The 21687-nt window shown below is 42.2% G+C and overlaps 1 protein-coding gene across 2 annotated transcripts; it reads left to right on the top strand.

Annotated features, from left to right (window-relative positions):
- The first annotated feature begins 6735 nt into the window (after positions 1–6735).
- On the top strand, positions 6736–18657 carry LDHB (lactate dehydrogenase B). Of its 2 annotated transcripts, XM_050893664.1 has the most exons (8): positions 6736–6802; positions 7745–7876; positions 11958–12075; positions 12597–12770; positions 14950–15123; positions 16433–16550; positions 17409–17532; positions 18307–18657. In XM_050893664.1, exons 2-8 carry the CDS (start codon positions 7751–7753, stop codon positions 18472–18474), a joined length of 1002 nt encoding a protein of 333 aa, XP_050749621.1. In that variant the 5' UTR covers positions 6736–6802; positions 7745–7750; the 3' UTR covers positions 18475–18657. The 2 variants fall into 2 exon arrangements, with proteins under 2 accessions (XP_050749621.1, XP_050749631.1); XM_050893674.1 differs by lacking the exons at positions 6736–6802; positions 12597–12770.
- The last annotated feature ends 3030 nt before the right edge of the window (positions 18658–21687 follow it).

The following is a 21687-nucleotide window of genomic DNA, read 5'->3' as shown; positions in this document are numbered from 1 at the left end:
AAATTGCTTCTGGAGGAGAGTTTCTGCTGACTGCGGTGGGGGGATGAAAATAGCTTCCACAGGCAAGAACTAGCATTTGGGAATAGGCCCCCAAGAAGGCTCCATTTATTCACTCACCATAATAGGAGGGGTTCAAGTCCTCTCTTCTGCGGGCATCTCGCTTAGGTGCGAGTCAGAAGGTCAAAGCTGGGAGTCTACATTACATGCAGACAGCAGTGGGTGTCTGTGGTGGGTGAGGGGTGCCTGGAGGAGGTGGCGTGAGCAACAAGAGTATGAGCTACATGTTAAACTTGCTTTGGGGCTGACTTGCAGAACTGAGGAACAGTTTCCATGTCTTGGTTTCTTTGCTTAGAAGAGAGGGGTATCAATATCCAAAATAATGGTACTTAGATGGAGCCAGACAGTCAGAAAGCAACATCTTCTGATCTCTGCTGGTTTGACCCAGCTTTGGAGCAATGAGTTTGCATTGAAATCCTCCAGGTCCGAATTCCAGCCATGAAGCATTTCACTGGCTCTTCTTTCAGTATATAGTAATGATGTGTGCTAAAGGAAACAACAGTTCCTCACAATAATTAAAAAGAATCATAGAAATTATAAGCGGGCACCTGTTAAATGCAAATCAAAGATATTTGTAACAGTCATCCTAAAGCTCATGGCTCACTTTGCTTTGCCTACAGCCTTATAAAACCAAAGTGGAAGCTTGGTTGGTTGAATAACTGGGATATGTTTTATAGTTTAAAGGAGATTCAAAATGTGTCCATGGATGTCTTACCTGATCTTTGTATATCACCCTCTAGGACCACTACTGGAAGATGTAACCCCATTCGCTTTGTGTGGGACTTGTGTCTGTCCCCCCTTTCAGCAATGATTTTTTTTCCCCTGCAAAACCCTCTAAGCACAGGAACAGATTAGCAGAGTCAAGGGGCACTCTGGACTGACAGCATAGCCCTTCTTCTCAGCATGCCACCGTCTGTGATTTTAAAGGCAATGAGTTTCATTTTCAGATTTTGAAAACTCCTTAGTTAGAAATACAGAAAATGTTTCAATGAGATCAACTTGGCATAGATACTTGCATGCCTTCGTGACCAAGTCCGCCAGGCTGACAGAGTGCGCTAAGCTACCATGCCTCCGCCGGGGAGCAGCCCCTGTGTTGCTGGCACTTGCCACCTCTCAGGACATATACTGGTCAGGTGAAATAAGCTGCGACTGAGGACGCTCCAGGAGTCTCCCCAGCATTCAGATATACACTGACGCACTGCATCTGCCAACAGTTCTCTTCCCCCTCCCCATAAAGCCAACACCATTAAGGGTAGGATGCTCCCCCACATCGCCTGATTGGTTTCTGCCAACTTCCATCAACAAATCTCTACCACCACAAATCCCCAGTGGGTTCAGTGCAAAGTGTGTCCTTCCTAGCCTTCACACGGGATTTGGCTGTAGCAATGGAGCCAAACATTCCTCAGTACTGGGAAACATGTTAAATAATGCTCACTGGAAGCTCAGTTGTGTTCACAGTATTTTCCACAAAGCTTGCTCTGTGAACTGCAGAGCAGTATGGGTCCAGAGTGCAATATGGCAAAGGTTAGTTAAGATATCAATGGACGCTTCCCAAAAAGGCGGGTGGTCGATCAACCTTGACCTTAACATCAGCAATCTGCTTCAAAGGCAGTGGCTGGAAGCCTGTGACTGTACTAGAGAGCATGGGCAGAAGTGTTTTTCTGTAAAACAGGCAAAAATGCATTCAGTCTGTCTTCAGAATTACGATAATTTTTAACAAGGTAGATTGTGGGATCATGTAAGTGAACGTCTAGGTGGAAGGGAGTGGGAGAGATGAATCTGTTCTTTAGCAAAATTCAGTGTAAGCAATGTCTGGACGTGGGGGATTCAAATAGTATAGTACCTTCTGAAGTATGACATGCATACGAGGAAACCCGGAATCAACTCCTAAAGAGGTCGTAAGTCCTGCAGTTGTGGAACTACTTCAGAAGTCATTAAAGAGATTGTATGTGTTTCTACATGAAGCACTATTGAAAAACCTACCATAATATAATACATTATACTATACAGCACTACTATAAAAATCTTTGTACCAAGACAAATTGCGGTGGCACACATCACTCTTCAGGCAGATATGCTACAGTATGTCATTACAGGGGGTGATTGCACTAACGTAAAAAACTCTTCAGCATGAACATGGCCTTGCACTCGTGTCTGGAGAGGTGTTAGGCTGCCAAAGCCATATTCACTTCTTCAGACATACAATGAACAAAATCCATACATAAAAATCTTAGGACTGCTAAATTTTCTGAACTGTTAGCCAGTTCATAGAAAAGGAATCATCCTTATTGTATGGAAATTCATCTACTGATAAAAATCACTGTCCATATGTCATACAAACTTTCAATTCTATATATTTTTGCTTGCATTTGGAAGGCATTGGCTGAATCGTCCTTGTGGAAGACAGACTTCTATTTATCCATGGATGGTGTACAAACTGGATTGTAACAGAGTAAGAAATGTTGCAAAATATTTCTTTGATAACTTAAAGATGAAATTAGAAATGATCTTTGACAAAAATGGTTTAGGATGTTCTTTCCTTTTTTCTTTTTAAGATTATATTTCAGCAAGCTGATGACAGAGATCCTACGAGGCCTTCCCAACAGTTACACTGGCACAGTGGGGAGAAGAGGGAACCATAGTGCGAGGATATGAAGAGTCACTGAGGGCACAAGAGAGAGGGAAGGTCCTTCCCAAGCCAGGTCCTTTGCCAGAACCAGATGTGTGTACCATGCAAGTACTGTATTGCCCCATTTCTGTCTTATCACTTTATTTAGCAGTTGTTGTTTCTCCTGAACTTTTTAATGAGCCAGAGCTACCAACGCAGTTTCGTTGTTACAAACTGAGTGCTGTTACTTACCTAATTGCAAAATTTTATAACCGTTTGTTTCCTCTGACATCAAAGAAATTCATTAAATGAGATCATCACATTTCACTCCTTTTGCACCACAGTCCCAAACACTGAAACACAGACCCCCGCTCCACCATGATGCAGGTTTGCAGGAAGAAGCCCCACTTGTTCACTTGCCATGGCTCCCAGATACGCTCTCTTGTTCAGCTTCTGCATGGCTGTGCAAGCAGTTGGGAGATATTGGGGGTACCTACACACACAAATGCCCCAAAATAGAGGGTAAATCAAGATTACTTTGAAAACGCGGGCTATTATGATGAGTTAAGAAGAAAGTTTCATTCAAAGAGGAAAAGGTTTCCATCCTGTTACCTCTTCCACCAACATTACGAACTTCAGCTCCGGGCAATCACTGTGCAAACTTGTGCACACATGCATGCGATGTATATTTGTTTTTCTTAATTAACTACATTATAAAACACTTAACTATTATGAATGCGTTATCTGTATAACACTGTATAATCTTTAAGCAAAAATTAAACAGAAACTAGGCCCACTGCCAAAAATAAGAAACCATTCCTTCAAATAAAACTGGGGTAAAAAACACAAACCTGCCACTCCAAGATCATTTTTCTTTATTGTGTGATGTATTTTCCCTTTGAATGGAAAATCTGGATGAATAAGCACAGAATTAAAATATAGGTGGACTAGAATTTTAATTCAGCATTTGCCAGCATGTGTCAGCACTTCGTGATTTCCAGCGGATGAATTCAGTTCTCTGTGTTTTGCAAAGCTGGACAACTAATTCTTTTTTCTCCATTACAGCCATGTGAAATAACGCTTAGAGCATATCCATCCCGCAGTCTGATGACCTGATCTACCAGGTCTAACACAGTGACAGAAGATCACCTTTTACCTTATGTTCTCCTGCCACCAGGCCTACACCCCATGTTCTTGCAGTGTAACTGGTTCCTTCCCTTCCTAGGTTATATTCTTCATGATGTTTACTACCTTAGGACTACAGCCATCATCAGACCATGGACCATCAGACCATCAATATTTTGCTGTGGGAAAGAGTTCCATTAATAGAGTTTTTCAAGTGAGATCTCTGTTTCTAATCAGGTTTAATTGTAGTTTTGGAAAAAAGAAACAGCAGGGAAATCCTATCTACTTTCATGTGTTTTAGGAAGACGATGGAACAGATGCAAGTAGTCAAGTATCTCAGACTTATCTAATTACACACTTTGTATACAAACCAAAAGTTAAATGTGATTAAAATGTACACACAAAAAATATGTTGTAATTGTATGAAGGTTACCAGGTAAATTTATTTAGACTGTGTCCCTTAATGCTAGGGTTTGTTTTTCTGGAAAACTGTGCTTCATCAAAAATGCCAATATTGCCAAACGGGAGTTGAACTTTGAAACTGTGACCTGTCACCAGGAGACTTCCCGTGTGACCTTGGGGAGATCTTTTCACCTCTCTGTGCCTCAATCCTCCATTGTCTGGAAAAATAAATAAGTAAATAACTAAGAGCAGGAAGAGGGAATAATCTTTCTTCTGCCGTTCTGCACCTGCAAGCGCTTCAGCGAGGGGATTAAATACCCTGTGCTTTTAACACTATGAGCAAAACGAAGCCTGATCTAAAGGAGGGCCTAGGAGAGCTGTTGTAAGATGCGGTACGTGGTCCAGTCTGCCTTTAAAAGCTTTAAGATCTTGCAAACAGGAAAGTGGCATTTTCCTCTCCATTTCATTACAAATGCTACTATGATAATTGATTGTTGAATGCTCATAAGGAGAGAGAAGGATCCTGTCCAAAGAAGACATAATGCAGCGGCAAACGTTCCTCACAACAGGCGCTGGCGGGACAAGCACAGCCCCTTGGTTCTGGTTCAGGAATGAAAATACTTTGCTGCAATCCTTCCCTAACCTCTCCTGTACCTTTTCTTCTCCCTTCCCCCTTATTTTCTTAAAGTTCAGCTGTGCATGTTCCTGTTTTGATTATACAGGATAGACTTTCTTACCCTTACATTTCATTGTGTAATTATTATTTACCTCCAGCTCCCATTTCAGCTGTAGCTAGCGAAGTCTTGAATTTATTTGCTTATAGCAAGTCGCTACCTGAAGTGCCATGTGGACGGCTTAACTCATTCCTTTCCCTCCAGGGGACCCTTTGCAATGTCGAACAATGCAAAGAAGCAAAGTAGGTCACGGTTAGATAGTCATTTAAAGCCAGCATGAATCTGTACTGCTGCCCAGAAACGCAGGTTTTACCCCTTCCTCACCACTTGTGCTCGCCACCTGTCTCGTGCTGGCACCAGCGTCTGTTTGGCTGCTTGGTGAGCCAGAGGGAATTAATCCAGTTATTACTAACCTGGCAAAATGCTTAGCAAAAAAATCAATAAAACCTTAAACTGGCCACAAGAACAGAAAAAAAGGTAACCATAGTCTTAGACAGGAAGGGCTAGGCTCTGCCTAGTCACGTTTAACCCAGTGACTTATTTGGGAGGACTCTGGAATCTACCATTCTGTTTTCCCTCTTGTGAGAGAGAGTTAATCACGTGTGACGAGGAACCTAAAGCTTTCTTCTCTTCCCCAGTGAAACTAAACGTGTACAATTCAGTGTTTTGCCTCAACTTTCTCCCTTTACAGCTAGAAAGAAGTAACGTTACAGCATTAGGAGAAAACATTCTTTGCTATTCTTTCCTATTTCGTATGCATTGGTCCTGCAGGAATTTCAACAAATCACTTCCTTCTTTGCTGAGCAACAGTGGCAAATCGTATACCCAAACTTTCAGTTGATCTGTTCTATAGGTCAGAGGAAAAGCATGTCAGACCATCTGATTTTTACTGTTACTTACAGTGATGGATATGCTTATTACTTTAACAAGGCACAAAACTCCATTCATGCTCCAGGAGCTCATTCCACATGTCCTACATATTACAATTTTAAAGTGATGCTCTACTGGGACATGGCGAAATAGTCGGAGTGTGATATGGGTAGGGCCGAAGCAGACGGAGGGGCGGTTGTGGCACTGCATCGGGTTACATCCCTTGTTCCTGCCAAAGCATTTGTGTGTGACTCCAGGCGTGCCATTGTCCCATCGGGATTCGTTCAACCACAAAAAATTCAACCGAAGTCAGCTGCAGGGCAAAAATGAGAGCCCATAAAAATCAGATACCACAACTTGAGCAACTTTGCCCCGGAAGATGATCACGTAAAATGCTTGATTTTTGCACAACCTCTTGCTCGCAGCGATTCCTCTGCACGTTCCTTCTGGCCGAGTCCACGGCCCTGTGAAACAGAAATAACGCCTCCCCACCTCATTAGCTAACAGTGAAGACGCCTCTGGGACCACCAGTCTCCGTGACGGCCCACCACGGGAGCAGCCCCCGGCCTACAGCACCGACCCACTGCCACTGCACCGGCCCCCGGTCAGGGCTGCGCGGCCGTTGCCGGCCTCGCCGGCTGACCCCGCACCGGCTCCCGACAGCATCGCCTCACCGGGCTGCGCGCCCTCCCGCCGTCAGCACAAAAAAAGGGACGAGCCAGCGTTTCCCTCCCCCGTCAGGCGGCCGCCCAGCCCCAGCGCAGCGATGCCACGGGTCAGCAACGCCGGCCCCGCGGCGGGCGGGGGAAGGGGGGGGAACGGCGGGGGGAGCCGGGGGCTGGGCGGCAGCACCCTTGAGCCTCCGTCCTTGGCGGGGATTGAGCGCGGCGGCCGCCGCCTCCCCGGTGGCGCCGGGGAACGCCCAGGAGGGCGCGGCGGGGGGCGGCCCGGGCCGGCCCGGCCCTGCCCGCGGGGCCCGCCCCTTCCGCTGCGGAGCCCTCATTGCCCGAGCCGCGGACGGCAGCGGCAGTGCTTCTCTCGCCTCTCCCTGGTCTGAACCTTGCTGGTGGGTACGGGGAGAGCGGAGCTGGCGGGGGGTCCCCTCTCCGGGATGGGGGATGCTGGAGGGTCGCCCAGCCCATCCTTCCCTTCGCCGGGCGGCTCGGTCCCACCGGGGCCGGGCGCCTTCCCCCGGGGCCGAACATCCTTGCGTGGCGGCCGGATGGTGTCTGGGGCGGGGGGCGTTGGCGGTCGGTGGCCGGAGCCAGGCTGTGGCTCCTGAGGGTGTGGGTGGGATGGCGGCTCCTGGCTCGGCCCCCGGCCGTGCGCAGAAACCCGCTGGGTGACCTCGTGTGCCGGCCCCGGCCCCGGCCCCGGGCCGCTCTGCGGCTGGCGAGGTGGGGGCGGTACCCTCCGCTTGGCGACGGAGGGAGGGATGTGCGGGAAGGGAGGGATGTGCGGGGCGTAGGGCTCCGTGGGTTGAGCGAAAGGACCCTCGGGGCCGGATGGAAACGAGGCGGGGAAATCCCAGCAGGCTTACTGCTCCCAAACTGGTTCCTGGTTTTATTACCAGTCCCACAGCCTGGAGCCTTGATGGGCGTTTTGAAGAGAGGTGAATGCCAAAGAGCCATTTCTGCCTTCTGCGGGGAGGCTCTGGAAACTCCGCGAACAGAAGGATGTTCTGTTATGTGCTGCTATAATAGCCCGTGGCCCCCTTCAGCCCCTCGCTGGGCACCAGCGAATGCAGGGAGGGATGGGAGCCAGAGCCCTGTGGCCAAGGAGGGGTGGGTGTGTGGGTGGGCGGGCTGGTAACTCGTGGGGTGGAAGGAGCCCTGTGAGCAAGGGCAGTGTGCCCATGTGCTGCCTTACGTAAACTGCCATCCGCAGCGACTCGTAGCATTTCCATCGGCAAGTTTCCAGCTGTGGCAGATGCCCTCTTCAGTTCAGAGCGTGTGTTTTGGTTCCTTCTGGCTTGCTTGGAACCAAATCTTTCTGTCTCTCCTTGCAGAACACCATGACTACTCTCAAGGAAAAGCTGATGACCCCTGTTGCTGCGGGAGCAGTGATCCCGAACAACAAGATAACTATTGTGGGGGTTGGACAGGTTGGGATGGCCTGTGCCATCAGCATCCTTGGAAAGGTACGGCTCAAGGACAATGTGCTGTTAAAGTTCCCACTGCTGTACTGTTCTGCACTGCCTGTTTGTCTTAGCCAATGGTGGGAAATTTGGTCGGTTAGTACAGGAATGAATCATTTGCAGTTTGTGTAAGCAAGCAGTGACCTACATTGTTCATGCAAGGCCAACCGCCTCATTCAGTTTCTCCTTGTGCTCTCACCTTTCCGTCTGTGCTTAGCAATAAATCTCTCATTAGGCAGAGTTATTTTGCAGGCTGCTGGCAAAATGTAGTGAGCAATGGCTCTGAAGCCCCTGCTAAACTCTTCTTTCTCTTTTTAATTTTCTGATTCTTCCACAACAAAGCTGGAGTTTGCTTGGTGGGAGAGCTCTGCTGGGCAAAGAATGCAGACAGAGCAGGAAATCCATGTGAAATATGGGATAGGAATCGGAACTATGCATGTTTGCTTTTTACTGTTTTAATGCATATGTGTTGTAATAACTGAAAATACTGCTATTCCCTTCAGTAGGCTTCTTTATTTCTCTTAAGCCCTTATTGCTTGGTTGTATGACTTTATTGTTTCCAGAGAGGTTTTAGCTAGTTTTCCAAAACCTAAAAATAGAGGGCTGTACTTAGAGGTTATTCTGACTTTTCCTGTTACTGGTTTTTTTGGCAAATCGCATGTTGCAGCCTTTGAGCAGAGCAAAGGCTTATTATGCAATAAGGATCTCTTGTACTTTGCACTTTGTTTTTAGAGAATATTGTGAATGAGTTAAATTTGATCCCTCTCATGCTCTTTTTGAAAAGACAAATGGGAGCTGCAGATCTCTTTTTTTTTTTTAAAAAAAGAAGGCATAAACAGATATGCCCTACCCACTTGCAGTGGCAGATACTAAATGAGGTAGCTCACAGTGAGATCAAAAATCTTGCATGTACTGCTACACCAGCTGTATTTTATTTGGAGATGAGCTGCCTTCTACTTATTACCTTGAGGATGCATGTTTTAAAGTACTGGGGTTTTAATCATTAAAAAAATTTTTAAGGGTTTTTGCTTGCTAATATTCATGAGCCTTGTGAGCAAGGAAAAACTGACAGTAAGAAAAGGCCACAGTGAAACTAAGTACTGATGTGAAAGTAACAAATAGTTTTTAAAACTATATCACTAAAGGAGAAGTTTAATGGAAAAACAATGACAGTTCATTGTGGATTTTTAGACTTTTTTTTTTAAACAAATGTTTTCCTGTTGTGGTCTGAACTCATTTGTTTTTGAAGTAGTACTGTAACCAGTAAGGCTGGCAGTGAGGGAGTCAGGTGAAGTTACCACAAACTTCACTACAATCCAGCATTCATCTGTGTTTAATGCACTGATCTAAGCAGGATCAAATTGTGCTTTCAGAAATCTAGGCACAAAGCTTTACTATTAATGAGTTGTATGTACCAAACCCAGAGGAAAAACTGGTTTTAAATTTTTTCAAGCTTGGATTATGGCATGATGGAGTTTATTTCAACCAGGCTTCTGCTCTCTCTTATTCTTTCACAAGTATAAGCTGCAGTTAAAAACATTTTTATAACAAAACCATCTGATTCTTGTCAGTGAATTAGAAACATAGAATTGTTTATGTTGGAAAAGACCTTTAAGATCAAGTCCAACTGTTAACCTAGCACTGCCAAGTCCACCACTAAACCATGTCCCTCAGCACCACATCTACATGTCTTTTAAATACCTCCAGGGATGGTGACTCAACCACTTCCCTGGGCAGCCTGTTCCAATGCTTGACAACCCTTTTGGTGAAGAAATTTTTCCTAGTATCCAATCTAAACATCTGCTGGTACAACTAGAGGCCATTTCCTCTTGTCCTATCGCTTCTTACTAGGGAGAAGAGACCGACACCCACCTCGCTACAACCTTCTTTCAGGTAGTTACAGAGAGTGCTAAGGTCTCCCCTGAGCCTCCTTTTGTCCAGGCTAAACAAGCCCAGTTCCCTCAGCTGCTCCTCAAAGACTTGTTCTCTAGTCCCTTCACCAGCTTCGTTGCCCTTCTTTGGACATGCTCCAGCACCTCAATGTCTGTCTTGTAATGAGGGGCCCAAAACTGAACACAGTGTTCAAGGTACGGCCTCAACAGTGCTGAGGACAGGGGGACGATCACTTCTCTAGTCCTGCTGGCCACACTATTTCTGATACAAGCCAGGATGCTGTTGGCCTTCTTGGCTACGTGGGCACACCGAATATGAGCCCGCAGCTGGCTATTGACCAATATGATGTGGCTTTGACTTGTGCAAGATGGTTGGCTCCTCAAGATGTCTTTGTTAAACCATGGCATAAAATTTTGTATTTAATTGCCTATACTTTAATAGGTAGATGCAGTTAAGTTTTAGGTGGCTTTGAATTTTATAAAATTAAACTGTGATAATACTAATTTCAGTTTACGGTGTAGTATTTCATATAAATTTGAATGACACAAACTTCCATGTTGGTTATTTTTAGATCCCTCTCAGTTAGAGACAAGTCACTGATGTTGCCATACTGTTTTAGAAATGGAAACATCTCCACAGTCACAAGTCAGCTGTTTTCAATGACAATATTTTAAACTGCATTTGGTGATTGTGTAGACTTCATTCCTGTGTGTGCTAATAATGAGCTGAATTCTTCTCTAGGCAACACTGATGCAAATTCATGCAATTAGTCATTGGAGCTATTCCAGGTGCTCTTCTGTTTCAGTGAGAACTGGCTCCTTGAACCTGCTGAGTCTGGTGAATATTGGTTGCAAGGTCTAGACTGAAAAGTCCCGTATTGTCAGACTGTGTGTGTATAAATCTATCCACAGTTGCACATGTGCACACATTCTTTTTTCAAATTCTGATTACACTAACTTCTTAGTTTAACACCAGTGACTTCAGTTAAGGATACTTTTTCATAATGTTTAAATAACTGAGACTTTAACTTTACACTGCAGACTATTTTGAGAACAGAGCAAGTACAGATATAGATTCTTATGTTTTCCTTCAGCAGTTGATCAAATCAGCTGTGAAAGGAAGCAATGGAGAAAAGCAATAAACTCTGACATTATTTTAAAGTATGAAATAAAAAACTTAAATATGCTGCAGTTAAATATATTTTTTCACAGGAAAAACAGTGCATATTGTTGCATGTTTAAAGTAGTTTAATTGATGCTAATAATATTTCCATGTGAAGTAATGAGTGTTACCTTTTACATAAAATTAAACAAACTTGCAGTAATATTTTCAATAGCATAAAAATGGCTTAACTGTTTTCAAATGGGGTGTAGATAGCTGGGAAAATAGAAGTAGTAATTTGAATCTCAGTATAATTTACTGAATGATAAGCCTTTAAGTATAGTAAAATTTACAAGGGTAGTAAACACTTCTGTCAAAAGGCAGTAAAACTCTGCATTAGAGCAGAATGCCTTTTTCTTCCACTCCTGTATTTCACTGTTCTCCTGTTCTGAGACTATATGACATTATCTCCCAACTTTACCTGGCTGGACAACAAGCATACATGGCTAAATCTGTTCTGCAAAGTAAATATAATGTAGTAGGTCTAGTAGAGGAAAAATTAGGTAAAGAATCTGTTTTCTCTTGATACTATTTTTAGTATTGAGGAAAATGTCTGTTCCCATTCTATATTTTTGTGAAATGAATTGGTTGAAGGAATGTTATAAGAATACTTTTTGGATAATTGTGGTGTGTTCTATTGGGTATTTAAATATTTTAAAATAGGCCTATTTGCTGGATAGATTGAGAGGGTTTGTTACAACTCTGAAAGATGCAACTGTTTTCCTAAGATAATAACTAAATCATGAAGTGCCTTGCTAGCAAAGGGTTAGTTGTGCACGCAAACACCCCACAAATAATACCTTTTTTGGAAAGTCTGAGTTTTATGAACCTATGCTGTAGTAGCCTCTGACTTTGTTACTGTGAGATACATCAGAACACCAAGATAGTGTTGTCTTACTGGTTTACCTTTGGAAAAGAGATGCTTTCAGATGTGTAACATCTTACTTTAAAATGTAATATAGCTCAACTCAGGGATAACTTTAAAATGCAAGTTAACTGCTTCATTGACTCCTTCAAATCTTGTTTTCAGGGTCTTTGTGATGAGCTTGCTCTGGTTGATGTTTTGGAAGACAAACTAAAAGGAGAAATGATGGATCTACAGCATGGGAGCTTGTTCCTTCACACTCACAAGATTGTGGCAGACAAAGGTGAACCTCAGTTTCTTTTATTTAATATTGATATTCTGTGAATTTGCTTAATAGTGGAGCACTATTTGTGTAATCCTAAAGAACTCTAAGGATTTGGCATTGAAAAGTTAAAGTATATGAATTGGGATGAGAGTTCGGATGAACACCACAACAATGGGAGTGGCTCTTAATCTGGGTTTTCTTACATCTCTAATGGCTGCTTTATGGTTTTGGGCTTGTTGAGTAAAATTGATTTTAATGAAACTCTAGTACCTCTTTGTAGAAGAAATAGTGTTGTTATTTGGATAGTGGAAATGAGATTCAGAGGGGTTGAATGTACTCTCAAGACCCATATATTGATATATCAGGACAACGTTAAGAGATGGTGCTGGCTTTAATATTGATGTCTCATGTTTTTTTGGGTTTGAATGTATGCACAGTGGAGAAGCTACCCATAATACCTGTATGAACACAATGCTATTTAAATTAGTGATAAGTCTTTTTAACACATTCTATATCTTCTCCCCCATGCTCTGTTGTAGACTATGCTGTCACAGCCAACTCCAAGATTGTGGTAGTAACTGCAGGAGTTCGTCAGCAAGAGGGGGAGAGTCGTCTCAACCTGGTTCAGAGGAATGTGAATGTCTTTAAATTCATCATTCCTCAGATCATCAAATACAGCCCCAACTGCACCATCCTGGTGGTTTCCAACCCAGGTAAGGCAATCTTTTCCTAGAACACTTACAAATTCTATTTGTTGGAGAACTAGTGTTTTATTTTATCAGTCTTCTCAAATACAAATTGAATGTTGAAAATTAATAGCTTTGTGTGGACATCTGCCATGTAGTTGCTAACAGCAGAATACAAACAAATATTCTGTACTTTCTGATGCTCTGTTTATTCAGAACTTCTCATGGTGTCCATATTTTAAAAGCATGCCTCATGGTAAATACTTCAGTTCTCTACATACTTTGGCTTAAGCAGTAGATAGTTTTAAAATTGTTATCTCTAAAGGAGACATCCATTTTGCTTTTAAATTGTTTGTAAATCATAACTTTCTTTTGTGTCTGGATACAATATGGCCATTTTTCAGGATGAAGAACTTACCCTATAGTCTTGGCTGTATTTTCAGGAAGAAGAATTTGCATGCTGAACCTATGGTGGGGGAAAGGCTAACTGTGCTACATAGTTCAGTTGGATTAGAAAAGACTTACTTATAACTGATTACACGTTTGTGTGCTCACTTGCAAGCATCTCATTGCACTGGGACAGCTTGGATATTTGGATGTCTAAAGCTGACTGTAAACACTGATATGCTTTGTAGGGTCTCTGTAGGGCTGTCTTTGCTTGAATCAACATCTGAGTGAAGCCTTTACTACAGAACCCTGGCAATGAAGTGACACTGCTTTTAAAGATAACTTGGTGGAGTCAAAACAGTGCATGTAAAAAAAACAGTGCATGTAAAGCTAGCAACTCAGCTGGTGGTTGAGTAATTAGCTGGTGTACAATTAGTACTACTGAATACTAGTGTACTGAGCAAGTGGCTACTGTTCAAGTACAATAACTTACAGCAATTTTAAACACTTACCTAAAAATCAAACTGAGTCAAAGACCAAATTGTTTTTGTTCTAGCAAGACTGAATTCAAACTGTAGACTTCTCTCCGGCGGAGCAGCTGCAGGAGGAGAATTGCATGTTGCTTTTTCAGAATTATTTTTGTAATGCTTTTTCTCAATGTGTGGAGTTTTGTTCACTAGTCTTACATACTAGAAGTTATTGTGAGCCCATTAGAAGGGACTTCAGAGGTGTCCACTGCATATATGTTGGTGTGTGACCTTGATGTCCTTCCCTGTTTAACTTCCCTGGCTCTGTCTGGGCTCTAGGTCAGATAGCACTGTCCGCAGCCTGTCCTGTGGAAAGCCTTACTGTAGGCAAACAAGATTACAAAGCAGAGCTCAAAGTCTGGATGTGTGTCTCAGCACCTGACTCGAAAGCGAAGACTGTCCAGAGCAACTGTAGCTGTCTGATAGGGAGGTGGTCTGTGGTCTGAACTGCCCTAACAAGCTGTAGGGAAGCTATGCCTGCTCAGCATGCCACTTGTAACAGCAAGGTGTGAACTGTACTGAGATGACATGCTTTTGGTGCCTGAGCACAGTAAATGATGTATTTTAGATCTATATACACAAACATATTCCCTCCTGAGAACTGGCTGGCTTTTGAGAGTTTTGGAGCCATAATTAATTATTGCAGCCTGTTTATTGTTGCTTTGAGCTGTGGATTAGAGGTTTTTCTCTCTGCTCACATCCCTTTCTGTCTGCCCCAGCCTAGGTTTGTTTTTTGCTAAAACTCTATTTTTTTTTAGAGCCACATGCAGCTAAAGCATATTGCTCGTCTGGCTTTTCATGCTGCAGAGGTAATCAGTACAGAAACTGTTTAATGCATGAATGTGTTCAAGAAATTAAACTGAAGTAGTTACCAACTAGAAAGAGCATGTAAATCTCAAACATGTTTCATTGTAAATTGCTTTACCTCTTATTGTGATGAAGTGGGAAGTAATATTACTTCAGGAATTGCTTGAATGTTTTAGCCACAAGTTCAGTCCCAATTCTGGATGCCCTAGGGGTTTAGGTGTGACAAAGTGCCTCCAACTTTAGCTGGTAGGATACTAATCTCCAAAGACCTTCCTTAATTTTCTTTGAACAGTAGCTTGATGGGTCCTAAATTTCAAGTAGTGCATTCATTTTAAGCCCCCAAATAGTCAGACCTAAAATACTTTGACCAATGAGCACAACTGTGTTTTGAATCCTCCTGATTGCCCTACTAGCAGTAAAGTAACTGTTGGAGCATTCTTGGTGTATGTGAATGGTTTCATTCCTGTGCATGTTTTTCTTTCCAGTGGATATATTAACCTATGTCACATGGAAGCTGAGTGGCCTGCCAAAACACCGTGTGATTGGAAGTGGCTGCAATCTAGACACAGCTAGATTTCGCTATCTGATGGCTGAGAGGCTTGGTATCCACCCAACCAGCTGCCATGGCTGGATCTTGGGAGAACATGGTGATTCTAGTGGTAAGGAGCAGTTCTGACCTCCTTGGGAATAAGCAATACAATGTTAGAGGTTGAGGCCCAAGGAATGTTACAAAATTCTGAAAGAACGGATGCAGCTGAGCTTGAGTAACTAGGACTTTGCTATATTTTTATGAAGACTAGAGTTGAGACAAGTCCAGGAAATCTAGCTATGCTTTTTTAATAAAAGTGATTGTGGCTGTATGATTAAACCCTGAACTGAAAAGGCCAATTTTGCTAGCTAAAGTTGTGTCCTACAGGCTACAGCTTACTACTTCTGTTTATCCTCAGTTTTTGGAGTATCATAACATAGCCTGTAGCACAGTTCTCTGAAAGCAATATTAGCTCTTGTTAGGTCAATGGCAAAGCTTGTTGCAAGTAGTAGAAAAAGCTAGCAATCCAGATTCAGGCTAACAAAATTATCCCTCACCTTATTTTGTGACTTTTCTCCATGCTATTTAAGAGAAGATGGTTTTAAAACCATGTGAAATCAAAGCAGCTTATTTGTCTTAATTCAATTCATGTATTTCAAGTCTGAAATGATGCAGCAGAACATCTATGTAGATTAGTACTGCTTTATATTTTAGTGCTGTGTATTTCTAAGGGAGCCACCTCTTCAAGGTCCCATTGCATTTGATCAAAGTACAGTGTCTGATCAACAACAGTATTTACTGAAGCCAGCCCTACACTGTAATGAAAGCAGAGCTTGGCTGAGCATACACAGAGCTGATCTTGCTTCAGTGTTATAGCTGCTTTTGCTTTGAAGTAACTAGAATTGATAGTTACTTCACAGGAACAGAGAATGAGTCTGCCTGTAAGCTTCCAATATGAAGGAAGATGTGCAAATTCCTCTCTTGATATTCTAAGCTTGCATATTGCTACCCTGTTATTCAGGGAAATAAGAGTAGAATTCTTGAAGGCTAACCCTAATACTCATTAGTGGGACAGCAAATACATACTTGCTGCAGTTTTCGAGTAAAACTAGTTTTAAAAGAGTGAACAGCTAAGATGTGCCTTTTTGCTAGAATTTGAGGTTTCTGACTTCAAAAGTAGCTGTCTACCCCTTCCAAGGACTTAGAGTTCTGTTGTTCATGTGTTGCGATTGACTTGTTAAAGTGTCAGTGCTAAAATAGTCTCACATTTGATCCCCAGAGTTCTCAGAATTAACTGTAGTTAAATGAAAACTTAAAATCTGCTTCAAACATTACTGTGGTTGTGCCTACTACTACTTTGTTTCCAGTTATCTTAGATGGGAAAAGTGGAGGGGGAGTTGCTAAGTGCTATGGAAACTTAAGTCCTCTCTCTGTTACAGTGGCTGTTTGGAGTGGAGTTAATGTGGCAGGCGTTTCTCTCCAGGAGCTGAATCCTGCCATGGGAACTGACAAAGATGGCGAGAACTGGAAGGATCTCCACAAGCAAGTGATTGAAAGGTACAATGACTTGAGGAATAAGGTGGATATGTGATGCTGAAAATAGCTAGTCTGCACACTGCCTCTCCATTCTGCTGCAGCTTTCATGCCCTTTAGAGGGTTGCATGAGTAAGTGGGACTACTGGTTTAAACACAGAAATGCAGGATTTCAGTTGGTAAGCTTTATCTTGCAGCGAGACAACTATTGTGTAACATACCCACTTTAGTTCTGCAGTGCTTAGAGCTGTATGCACTTGTTTTCTCACAAGTAGCTTCTTAAATGGTTAACTTTGTTCAAAGGGCACAAGACTAAGAAAAGGTGGTATGTTTCTATGAGCAGAACGTTGGAGTTGATTTGGGGAAATTTGTTCATTGATGTAGGGAAATTTGTTTAGAGGTAACTAACATGTTGCTAAATCACTTGTCTCACTTGTGAAATAAGGACTATAGTGGTATAAAATGTACGCAGATGTTGGTTAAAAAAATGAGGGTGTGTGTAGGTAGTGCATGGCTTTGACTCTGAATGTTTAGCTATCCAAACACTCAGAATGATTGTGCCACTGACTTGAATAAAGAACTCGTTCAGTTGTAAGTGTCTGTTTTTCTACTTAACACTAAGAGCTGTTCATAGATGGAAACTATTTTTTAGCTAATTCTGTGAGAACAATAGGGCTTCTTTATAATACATATAGGATAATGGAGACTTCATACTTCAGCATTAGAGCTTAAAGTATGTAACTGATGTTTTAATTCCAAAATTTACAATGTGTCACAGGAGTTCCAGGTTTTTTAAATGGGAAACATTCACTCTCTTAGACTTAGCATTCACACAGTGTCATGAGGACATCTTAATCCAACTGTATTTCAATATTTCCTTAGTGCCTATGAGGTAATCAGACTTAAGGGATACACAAACTGGGCTATTGGCCTTAGCGTTGCTGACCTCTGTGAGACCATGCTGAAGAACTTGTGCCGGGTTCACTCAGTGTCGACACTGGTAAAGGTAAGAAGTGGTGGCTAATTGGATGCTCTAGCTCATTTTGTTTTTCTAGAAGAGCTAAATAGTCTCAATTAGCAAGGTGCTGAACAAAGGAAGCTTTGTAAAATACTACTTTGAATTTAAAATGGGAGCTTACTATTGTGATTTTTTTCTAGTCTGACCTCTTAGCCTACCCTCCTCACAAGTATGGAGCTGAAACTAAGTTCTCTGTATTCTACCCAATGTTGTACTATCCTTGTGTAAAGTTTACCATGTGTGGCATGCAGATTCATTAAAAGGAAGTTCCACTGCAAAAATGGAAAACTTCATGGAGGCCTAGCTGTGATTCCATGAACCGCTACCTAGCAAAGGTGCTAGGGAAGAGAGCTGTGTCCTTTTATAGCTGGTGTAACTGGCTGCATCTAGTCTGTACCAGCTGTATAACCTCTGGTGCAGCAAGGACTCTGAGCAGGCTGAACTTACTGCTCCCTCTACAGTAGGAAGAAAGACCTGTCCTAATCCTATGTCTTTGAATTGTCAGCTACTTGCTGTATATAAATAAAAGTGAGGGTTTTGGAGGTGGGGTTTCTGAAATCAGCTGTCTCAGTATTGCCAATCACTTGGTCTAAAACAGCTTTGTACTTCTTATTTTCTCAAATACATTGTGACTGAAAATTTTCTGCAGATTGCAAAATGATAGTCTTGAGCTCTGCTCTCAGAAGGCTTCCTGCTATATAAACTAAAAGCAGATCTGGGGTGATGAGTTCATGTCTGAGTGATCTCTTTTGTTTGTGGCAGGGCATGTATGGCATTGAGAATGATGTCTTCTTGAGCCTTCCTGCTGTCCTAAGTGCCTCTGGAGTGACAAGTGTCATCAACCAAAAGCTGAAGGATGATGAGGTGGCTCAGCTGAAGAAGAGCGCAGATACATTGTGGAACATCCAGAAAGATCTCAAAGATCTGTAACTCATGAATGTTAGATTCCAGCAATAGAAAAAAGTGTGTTGTGTGCAAATGTGGGCTCTACTCACTATACATCTCTATGGTTAACATTTAATGCTCTTCCAGACTGAGCTTTGTCCACAGTAGCTAAACTTATGCTTGCTGTAACGCACAGACCTTATGAACAAATAAAGCAACTTTCAGGCATGTGGTGTTGTCCTAGTGACTTATTTTCAGTATTTAAATTATCTAGCTTACTCTAGCATTCTGCTTTAATGTTGCCACGGACTACATGGAAGCGCAGACACACATGTCCTTTTAAAAGGTTAGAAACAATCACCTGTGGTGGAATTTCACTAATACAACCTTACTGGAAGCCTTTTTTGAATGATTTGGTTTCAGTCCAGATGCTCACTAAGTGTAGTTCATTTCCAGACTTGTTTCTAATGCAGTACTTCCTATTTTTTACTGATGGGTAGAAGAAATAGAATGGGGATCTGCCTCTGGGCCAACTGTCAAAAATATGCTAGTGTTAAGATTCTGTATGCCACTGGCCTAGAAAAAGGGTTTTGTAGATCCTTCTCTTCTGGATTCAATTTTTTGCCTGTTATTGGTGTCTAGTTTTCATAACATTTAGAACAAACAAGGTTTGTTCTACTTGGTTACCAAAAATCCAAGTTTTTTTAGAGTTAGACTGGAGTCCCATGGTAATCTTGTTTATAGAACAAGTCACATTGGGCTTTTAATATCTAAATTTCAGCGTGATTGTTTCACAAGTGCTTATACTTGGGGGGTGAACAGACTTAAATCCCAAACTTTTATTTCTTAATCATACTGGCTATTTATGGTTATCTATTCCATAATTGTACTTCCTTGGCATGCTTAGAATTGCTCAACCTAAATGTTCAGGGGACAAACAGTATCAAATTCATCTATCTTGTATCATAATTCAGGGGGCCTGCAAGTCTTGTTTCATAACAAATGGTCTGAGATTAAGTTGGAGCAATTAAAGGCCTTTTCTAGCTCCATTAAAATGCTCTGAGTAGTGGACTAAAGCACTTTCACAAGCAAGTAGCTTAACTTTTGTAGCTCCTTTTAAAAGAAAAGATCATGCAAGTTCTGTCATATTGCAAGATAACTGCTATCCTTTGAGTTAGTAAGTATCATGTAGTTAGTGAAATATCATGCATGAGATGCTGGTGACAGCATTATTTACCAAGGGTATCCCAGGGAGACCTTAGGAGATGTTTTATTCGCAGTTGCAGGCTAAATGCCAGACTACTTTACTGATAGGAGAGGTGAATGTTATAGTCTCTACTTTCACAACCCAGTGTGGAGATCTTGCTGGAAGGCTTTCCACACCTGGACGGATTAGCTTCAGTTCCTCTAAGAACTGTTCATGATGACCTGTCATGAGGTAAATGGCATAAGCTGCTGCTGCTGTTTGCAGGATGCACCCATTAGCAATTTTCACCTGAGCATGTTGAGCTGGCTACCCTGCACAGTTCCTTCCTGGCTTTGTTCTTACTTAAACTGTTCTCAGTTAATGACATAATTCAAAGCTAGTTTGGGACATCTTGAAAGGAACATGATAATCAGTGCTTGAGCTGGGAAGCTGCTGTCACCTAGTGTCTGCCAACCATTCCTTCCATCCCCTCTGAGTCCACAGAGGGGGTTGGTTTGTTAGTGATCATAGACTTAACGACAGTAGAAGCTGTTGTGCCTAGATGCTAAGCAACCAGAGAGCTAATGGCAATCTCTACTACAAAAAAGTGTGGTCTGTGACAAAGTGAGTGGATACAGATGAAGCAGGGAGCTGAAGGAATGAGGAACATCGGTGTGCATGATAAGCGCTTTTCTTAGCACATCAGTAGCCTCACTGTACCAACTACTTTTGGGGAGACAACATCATGAAGGAAAATTCTAAGAAATTTCAATAACAATGAAGTGGCCTTGTAGGTGTTACGGGGAATTGGTTCAAAACTTAAATAGGAATGAGTATCTCAGGCTAGGGGATTTTGAGATTTTATAAATAGACTCTTCAGATTATTTTTTGCATTCACTGATGTTTGTAAGCCCTATACAAGTACATTAATTATATTGTAATTATTTTTTATTAGGAGTCTTATCAAACAGTCTCGTATCTTAACTTCATTGCAGTCGCATGGCTGTAGAATAGCTTCCCTGTGTATGCTTACACAACATCAGCATATCACTTTCTGTTACTTGGAGTCCATCCATAATATAGTCTTATATCAACCATATAAATTCCTTAATAACTATATTGCCATAGGACTTTATATCTAAAAGATATCTGTGGGTTTTTTTCTGAACCTAATAGACTCATGTTTATCTTGCATATGCTTTGTTTGTACAGCCCATTGATAAATGAACTTTGTTCTCATTTTATCCCATGAAAGGCAATACAGGTTTTTAACCACATTCCTATGTGTCAAGAGGTACCTTTGTCACTCCTTGGTCTAACAGAAAACATTGCGGTGCTGTTGGACAGAGTAGTACAGCCAGTAAGAAGCAGCACAGCAGAACACTTCAGAAAGTGGTGAGGACAACTTGCTCGACTCACATGAAGTAAGACTAGTAATGTTATTTTAATTGCTGTAAGGACCTAGACCCCCTTGCATTTGCAGATATATAGATACAGGCTACAGAATAGAAAGTCAGTCTGACTACCCTGCAAATGTCAGACAAGGGACAAGCAGATACCGACAGACATCAGAGAGAGGAGGGATACTACTGGCATGGTTGTGCCAGAGGACCAGAACTCAGTCCTCTGAGTTACGCTCAGCCTCGGATATATGCTCTTACCACTGTATTTGTATCATGGCTTTCCAAAGAAACGTATGTGAAGGAGAGAGAGCTTGAGTTTTCCACCTGCATATCCAGAATGTTGAGATAAATGAGTAGCATCCCTTCCTTTATTATCAGTCTGCATAGCAGCTGTCTGCAAGCTTAGTAAAACAGTGCTGTTAATCAGCCATCACCCAAGCAAGAGGCGGGCTTGTTCTGAGCTCAGATGTAGTGTTAAATCAGCTGCTTTTGTAGTAGTCAAAGGATAAAAATGGGGCAGGGAATTGAAGGCAGGTTTAAACAGTGAACTAGTGTTAAAAAGAACATGTAGGTGTAAAGCGATGGAAATGTTTTATATATGCATTTTGCTAGACTAGTAGTGCTTATATGACTTTCATACCAGCTTAGAACTGTGTTTTATGATAAGTA

Source organism: Gymnogyps californianus, chromosome 1 (assembly GCF_018139145.2).
Source record: "Gymnogyps californianus isolate 813 chromosome 1, ASM1813914v2, whole genome shotgun sequence".
NCBI lineage: Eukaryota > Metazoa > Chordata > Aves > Accipitriformes > Cathartidae > Gymnogyps > Gymnogyps californianus.
The sequence above is the reverse complement of the archived record's forward strand: the minus strand, read 5'-3'. Positions and strand labels throughout refer to the sequence as shown.